The following is a 7,895-nucleotide window of genomic DNA, read 5'->3' as shown; positions in this document are numbered from 1 at the left end:
TTTGGAGTTAAATGTTCTTATAATTGTACTTGGTTGAATTCGATTGAGTTTTGCAAAAATACAATACATACTGCATTTGGTAAAGAAAAAGGAATGAAGGGAAGAGTCGATTCCTTTTACATAGATAGATTTTATTGGAGGGAGATAAACAAGTGAAGTTTTATGATTATTTTTGAAATTTACAGTTATTTTTTTCACTTTTAACTAATAATTTTATCTTTGACTAGTAGAATTTTTTTAAAAGGAGTAAAGAGTTGTATTTGTTAAGAGTAAAATCAAAGAGTTAACTCACGAAAAGGTGGAGAGACAGTTTTTTTAGATTGATGGATTTTGTTGGACGAGGATAAAGAAGTGAAGTTCCTTTTAGATTGATGGTTTTGTTTGACCAGAATAAATAAGTGAAGTTTTTAAAGGAGAAGATTATTTTTGAAATTTAAAATATTCTCTTTCATTTAATTAATATTTTTGTTTTTGATTAATAAAATTTTTTAAGAAGAATTAAAGAATTATATTTTAAAATAATAAGATGTATTTTAATTATTTTTAAAAATTATAAGGATTAATTTATTAATTTTATTATAAAAATTAACAACCTATCTTAATTTTTCCAATCATTTTAGGATTATACTACCTAATTTAGCCTTGGCTGTACGGAGGGCTCTCAGACGATAATGGAAATAAAGGAGCTGAGAAATATGACCGATTGCCACGTTTCACATAATTATCCAGCCATGATGAGATTTCCTTGGCCGTCTGATCCGTGGACCCCGCTATGGTCTGTCACTTCACTATACACTAATCATGCCCCCTACATATCTGCAAACTTTTCATACGAAATTTACGTAGTCGTTTTAACCAAAACGCCACCGTTCTAGCTAAATGCCTGACATCTGTAGTTCCCTCGTGACTGGGCTTCAAAAATTGCAGAAGGGTAACGAGCTCGGATTCCAAAAAGAGAAGGACAAGTCTCACTGCGGAGACTGTACAGTCTGTCTTTGGTTTGGTTGGGGCCTTGCATTCTTCAAAGCTCACACTTCCCACACACCAGCTTTTGTTCTCATTCTACGCGTCCCAAGATTTCACTCAACCAATATAAAGGACACACTCTATGACCCTTCTCAGTCTTGTTGCTCAAGCTAAAATCTTCCACCATATATGACGCTGTAGCCATTACTATATCTTCCATTTTCTTCAGGCTCGAGGTCTTCTTTGGCCTGTTGTACGCCACCGCCAGCTGCTGCCCAACCCTTGGCTTGGATGAAAACCTAGACTCCTCACTTTATTCGGTACGCTGGCAGCCTTGCACAGAGAGAGAGAGAGAGAGAGAGAGAGAGAGAGAGAGAGAGAGAGAGAGAGAGAGCAGTGTATTTTGGTCAGTGGCAGTGGGTGTTCTTTTGTTCTTTTCGTTTAAGATCATATCTTCTCTAAATCAGAAATGTTGAAGATGGGGTGGCTTGTCTTCAACCTCTTCCTTTTCTGTTTTCTGGGTCTTACTGGTAAGCAAATTTATGTCAACAAAATCTTTACTTTTCGTTTACATTGTGGTTGTCTTCCTCTTCTTCTTTAGGCCCTTAATGTGTTTGTTTTATTGTGTAGGTGCAGGTCAAGAAAGTATTCAAGTCCTTAATCTTTGTGATTCAACTCCAGAGGTTCTTCAAGCAATGTCCAAGTCAGGTCATCCCCTAGCGATGTCTGTGAGTGATGAAGACCTCAGTGGTGTTTCTGGCAGTGTTTTAATGGCTGAGAGTTGGCTTAGGACCCATGTTCTAGGTCACTTTCCTGCTACAAATATCACCACCATTGTTGTGGGTGACACTCTTCTGTGCCAAGATGGGCGGAATCATAACTGGGGTTTGGTTTTGCCATCTCTTAAGAATATTTATTACTCGCTTACTAGGTGGGGTTTGGAGAGAGAGATCAAAGTTTCTGCTGCCTTTTCTTCTAACTGTTTTGAGCCAAATTCTGCAGTTCCCATAAATGATTTAGCTGAGAAAGTTATTAAACCTCTGATACAGTTTCTCCATAGTATAAACTCTACTTACTCTATAAACCTGCCTCCAGATTTCTCTCCTTTATCAGATGAAACTGTGAGCTTGGTGTCTTCTTTCTCAGAATTACTACAAAATTTTGGATCTCTTGCCCTTAACGAAGCCAATGTGATTGTTACTGCCCCAAAACAGAATGTACCCAAGAACAGGAAACTCTCAAACATTGAATCCAAGATTCTAAAACCAGAATCGTCACAACCCCCACTTCACTCCTCAATTGGGTCCTCTGTCCCTTCCAATGTAGCCAAAAACCCTCATTCTCCACTATCCCGTGCTGCTTCACCACCGCTGTCCTTCCCTCGTGCCTCTTTACCACCACTATCATACCCTGTTGAGTCTCCGCCTCCTATGGCCTTCCCTTTTGCACCAGAACAGCCTCCCCCCACTGGTCCAGTCACAGCACCATATGGTTATTCATTTCCTCCCTGTAATCCAGACAACACAATATCACCAGCACCAGAGGCAGGGGTGGTGCAGGAGCTGTGGTGTGTGGCTAAACCTAGTGTTCCTGTAGAGACATTGCAGGATGCAATGGACTACGCTTGTGGTGATGGTGGTGCTGATTGTACAGAGATTATGCCTCATGGTAGCTGTTTCTATCCCGATACTGTTGTTGCTCATGCTTCTTACGCTTTCAACAGCTACTTTCAAAAGTCTAAGAGAAATGGGGGTACTTGCAACTTTGGAGGGACTGCCATGCTCGTCTCTTCTGACCCAAGTAAGCTCCTCTTCATAGTAACAAATTAGGAATTTCAATTTTACTGGGTATATATTAGCTTCAATTTGGAAATATGATAAATTCCATACATGGTTGTTTCAGGTTTTCTTCACTGCCGATTTCTTCTCAGCTAGGCACAGGGCATAGAAATGGTAGCTGGCGTATGATTGTGAGATGAATTTATCTACTTAACCCGTTGATATGCAGTGATTAACATAGCAGCTGGCATGTACGAAATGGTTCTTGAGGAAGTTTTGCTGTGTTTCTTTTTGGTGCACAGAAGTGGAATTGCTCTTTTGACTTTGTATGCTAGTGTTCTGTTAACTTCAATCCATTAGACATTGCTTCTCTGTTTCGATGATTTTTTCGCTTGTTATTTTTGTCCGCTATTGTATGTGTAGTCACTTGTGGATGCTGATAAAAATTGTCCAAAATGCTTGCCGCTTAGCTTTTGAATCCTGTTATTTCATCCAAAATTTTCCCACTGTGGGTCCAATTTCCAAGCACATGATATGTAATGGATGGTGTTCTTATCCCTATAATGAAACACCCGGTAGTTAGAAAAGAATAGAAAAGAAAAGATGAAAAAATGGAGAAAGAAAAGAAAAATAAATTCTCTTATTTGAGAGAGAAGAAAATTAAAAAAGAGAGCTATTTGTAATGGATGAAAACATTTCTCTTTAGAGAAATGGGGAGATAATGATATTCTATGTCCAAAAAATTTTATATTTACAATGGTTTTATTATAACCATGTGAAATATAAATTTCATTTTAATTAATTTTTAATATCTAATAGTTGTATATACAATAAGTGCATTTAATAATTTCTTTTAGAAATAGAGATTAAGGATGACTCAGATTAAGTATTTTGTTAGTTTTTTATTTGATAGTTTAGAAAGATTTGCTGGTATTGGAGTTTATTGATTTTGGGTACAATGGCTTTCACTCAGGGGAAAGGCTTTCGATCGTCAGCGTCGGTATCTTGAGGATCGTAACACTACATTCGGCGACCCATGCTCTTTTAGGTTGATGAACGGCCGAGTTTTATTGCATCTCCTTCTGTTTGAGTGATGGCTTTGTTGTTCATGTCTCAAACTTTTAGTTTCGATGGTTCTAGTAGTCTTTGCTTTCGGCTGGTTTTCCAGTTTCCGGATAGTATTGCTTTGGTTTCTTGCATGTAATTTTCTTGGTTTGTCGTCCGTGAGTTTTTTCATGTTTGAATGTGTGTTCGATTTAGTTTGTTGTTTTCTTTATTTATTTAAATTCACATATTGTTGCTATGGTTTTTTGTGGAGTTTTCTTCTGAGTTTGTATATTCTTTTGCTCTTCTTCTCAACTGTACTTTCGGTGATGTTTGCTTCTCTTTAACCTTTTTTGATTGTTGGTTTCTAGTAATGGCGGTGTCGAAGTCTTTATAATATTTTCGATCAGTGTTGTCGACTGGGCAACAATGGTTATGGATTGGGTCGTAAGTGTGTGGACTGATTTTGAGCTTCTTTTGTGGGCTTGAGTTTCCTGACCTTGTACCTTTGATCCTATGAGTTTACTCGGTATTGTAAGAGTCTTAATGGGACCTTGTCACTGGACAGATTTTCTAATTTCAAAATGGACAGAATTAATTAACCAAAAATAAAAAGACTAGACTCATAAAATACCAAAATTTCACAAAACCGCTACAAAAAGCCTTTTAGATGAGTTAATTAACTATAAAAGATTATACCAAAATCTCATAAAACTGCTAAGAGACTTAAATATTTTTCAGTTTTTGAATTGGGTAATAAGAAAAGTCTATCAGTATTCTGGTGCATCTATTCAATCAATCAAAATATTTCATATATGTTAAAATCATGGGAGACTCAATATATAAAAATATATTAATGACTTATTATTGATTAGATATTTATATACTTTGATGGAGATAATTCATTGTTATTCAAATGGCTTTAAGCAGAGTTTATACTATAATTATTAGAAAGACCAACCTTATAAGTTGTAGTTTTTGTGGTCCCATGAGTAAAATAAAAGAGTTCACCATAATGGAGAGAAATTTAATAGTAAATCTTTTATTTTTATTTTTATAACAATTTATTTTAATTGTAAAAAAGAAGAATGATAATATGCATATTTTGTAGTTTTAATCTTATAAAATATTTAGATATTGAGTTTGATTTTTTTAAAAAATAGGTTATTGATTCGTTTGAATTTTGATATAGGTTAAACAAGAATCGAAGAATAACAAGAGAAAATTTTAATTTGAACTCTATATTCTGAAATTAAATAAATTGTGAGCATAACTAAGTTCACAAAAGGATAAAAGGGCAGAGTCATACTTGAACTCTAACTCCCGGACGTACTGTGTTATGAACTTCGTTATGGGTATGACATATTTGACAAGAAAAATCAGAGTCCAGTTCCAAATCCGAGAAATAAACATATAACTCTCATCTGTTAAGATATACTCGACTTTGATTTTGGCTACTTGTATTTAGGTTGAGTTAGGACTCTTAATGCTATAAAAAGAGGACATTTTGATGTACAGAGGCATCTCATATCTCGTATCTCATCTAGCTGAAAATACTCTTCTTATTGTGGTGTTTCAACCATGAACATATATAGCTAAATTGTTTCAGTTAAAGGATAATTAAGATTTCAATTAAAGGATAATTAAGATTTCAGTTCAATTGGTTGTGAGATTTATGTGATTCTATTGTTTACGTAATTATTCTTGGTACTTATATTATTTATGTAACTAATGTTTATTATTATTTTATTGACTATTGCATCAAGTCCTCATTGCACAGTTATTAGAATAATATATTACTATTTAAATTTATTAAATCTGTAATTATTTAGTTTAATTTGAAACAGTATCACGCGTTTGTTAGTTATAATAAGATCCTTCTAAATTTTAATGCTGTAATTGAATTAAATTTTAAGAAGGTCTTCTATAATTGTCCAAAAGTTAAAACTAGTTAACGAGTGTCTCTTAACTAGTTTAAAATTTAAAAAAGAATTGAATATCTAAAACGTTTTCGATATATATAACTGATTTTTCAATAAACAATTTAGAATTATTTTTATATTTATGATCAACCAATACAACTGAAACTAATATCATTCCTTTTATAATAATTCTCATCTTCTTAAATTTAATTGCTTATTTATTTGAATTAGTTTTATTTATGTTCACATCTCTACATTTAAAATTCAGTCCCCATTTTATTTTATTTTATTTTATTTTATTTATTTCATGTTCATTCAATAGAATTAATTCTTACTAGCCCGTGTGGGATCGATCATGCTTACTATTAAAACAAATTTTATTTCAAACAGAAATTTATTTTTAGTGGTTTCGATACCATCAAATTTTGGCGCCATTTCAGAAATTGAGAAAACCGCGAGAAAGCTGAGAAAAGAGACCAAACAGTGAAACAAAGACATTTCATCGTCTAACACTAGCGATCAGGTGTAGGTCACTGTTGAGGAACATATCGCTATTGAAGCATAGGTTGACGTTGAAGGGGAAATCACTATTGAGAAACAGATTGCTATTGACGAACAGGTCATGGGCACGGAGGAAACAACATCGGACCCGGATGACTCTTCTAGTAAATCTACCGTGGAAGAAGAAATGGCCGAAGAGTAAGCAATACAAGATGTTGACAATACTAATGATCCTCGACTTCTTTGCATCACCTATCAGGTATTAAATGCACCACTTGAGCTAAAATTAAGATTAATTTATCTCCTCCCTACCTTTAGAGGAATTAAAAGAGAATATCGTCATAGACGTTTGAAAGAATTCGATGTGGTATGATTCAGTATCAGACCACAAGAAGTTATAAAAAAAAAAAAAAAAAAGCTAAAAACCTTTTTCCTTAACTGATAATACAAAAGATTAATTGTACTACCTACCTTCAAGTTTAATGACTACATGGTGAGAAATAGTAAAATTATTTTTGGATTGATTTTTTCTCGCTTTTAGAGCATCAACAATCAGAAGTAAAATATCAAAAATCAAATAAAAGACTATTGGGATAAGATATTTATTATTTATTTCAAAAATTTATATACTTCAATTTAATGCATATATAAAATTAATACAAAAACGTGTTTGATAATGAATAAAGATGGGATATATTACTTACTGATATAATTTCAGTTGGTCATTATAGTCAATTGGGCTTCTTTTCTGGAGTTTTGGAGTTTGTTCAGTCTCTGGGCATGGTTATCTTAGCTGATGGTGGATCGCCGGCAGAAGTGGCTGCACTCCTTATGTTTTCTACTTTCTTATATTCGAATTCGGATCACTTACAATCGAATTATTTTTTAAAAAAATTTAGATTGTATTGCTCTGGATTTCTCCTTTTCATCTCTTTATGAATTGAAAGATTGTCAAAGAAAAAGAAGTTAAAGTGGAATCAGAAACATCCATAATGAACTATAGTTTTGGATGTAAATAAAATACTATACTATATATTATTGAATTTTTCCTTAAAATGAAATAAAAATTAAATATGATTGAGTCTTTTAGACATAATCTAAATCAAATTAAGAAGTAATACAAGTAAAAAAATGACATCATTAATTTTTTAAAGAAAATAACATTTTTTACTTAATTTTATAAGATAAATTAAAAAAATAAATAATTCCATATAAGTATATATGAAATATTAAATTGTTTGTAAAAAAAATAATTTTATATCAAAGAAATTTAAAAAAAAAACTAAAGTTTTAAATTCCAAACTAACTATAAAAATATAAAAAATAATTTCTTTTTCTTTTTTCTGTTTTCCCTTTTCAAAATTTATTTATACTCCTAGGTTACAACTTTTTTTTTTTATTTTGAGAAAATTTTTATTTTATTTTGTTTTTAAAAAATTCAAAATTCAAGGCCCAATTTTTTTTTAGTATCTATATCTATATCAATATATATATAAGAATTTTAGTGTAAAAAGAAAATGTTAACCAGAAGGAAGCCCAAAACCAGGGAAAGTTGGGCCTTTGGTTTTTACATTGAGCCTGAATGAAAATGGTGTTCAAATGGTTTGATCTAAACGACATCGTTTTGTATTGAATTTTTTTCTTCAACTTAAAAAATAAAAAAAGATTTGGGAAGCTACTCTGA

The 7,895-nt window shown here is 32.6% G+C and overlaps 1 protein-coding gene across 4 annotated transcripts; it reads left to right on the top strand.

The window, feature by feature from the left end:
• The first annotated feature begins 992 nt into the window (after positions 1-992).
• LOC110627811 (glucan endo-1,3-beta-glucosidase 12) lies at positions 993-4,128 on the top strand. 4 transcript variants are annotated; one of them, XM_043962256.1, is made up of 4 exons: positions 993-1,330; positions 1,361-1,496; positions 1,597-2,766; positions 2,869-3,218. In XM_043962256.1, the coding sequence occupies exons 2-4, from the start codon at positions 1,436-1,438 to the stop codon at positions 2,898-2,900; spliced, it is 1,263 nt and encodes a 420-aa protein (XP_043818191.1). In that variant the 5' UTR covers positions 993-1,330; positions 1,361-1,435; the 3' UTR covers positions 2,901-3,218. The 4 variants fall into 4 exon arrangements, 3 of the variants coding, with proteins under 3 accessions (XP_043818191.1, XP_021629874.1, XP_043818190.1); XR_006352713.1 differs by adding an exon at positions 3,718-4,128 and having other exon boundaries at positions 1,000-1,496; positions 2,869-2,995; XM_021774182.2 differs by having other exon boundaries at positions 1,000-1,306; positions 1,337-1,496.
• The last annotated feature ends 3,767 nt before the right edge of the window (positions 4,129-7,895 follow it).

Source organism: Manihot esculenta, chromosome 12 (assembly GCF_001659605.2).
Source record: "Manihot esculenta cultivar AM560-2 chromosome 12, M.esculenta_v8, whole genome shotgun sequence".
In the NCBI taxonomy this organism is placed as follows: Eukaryota; Viridiplantae; Streptophyta; class Magnoliopsida; order Malpighiales; family Euphorbiaceae; genus Manihot; species Manihot esculenta.
The sequence above is the reverse complement of the archived record's forward strand: the minus strand, read 5'-3'. Positions and strand labels throughout refer to the sequence as shown.

Excerpts from the sequence above, each read along its gene's own strand:
- LOC110627811 (XM_043962256.1), top strand. The coding sequence starts at position 1,436 with ATGTTGAAGATGGGGTGGCTTGTCTTCAACCTCTTCCTTTTCTGTTTT. Across the intron at positions 1,497-1,596 it reads CTGTTTTCTGGGTCTTACTG|GTGCAGGTCAAGAAAGTATT; the intron begins GTAAGCAAATTT and ends TTTATTGTGTAG. Across the intron at positions 2,767-2,868 it reads GCTCGTCTCTTCTGACCCAA|GTTTTCTTCACTGCCGATTT; the intron begins GTAAGCTCCTCT and ends TGGTTGTTTCAG.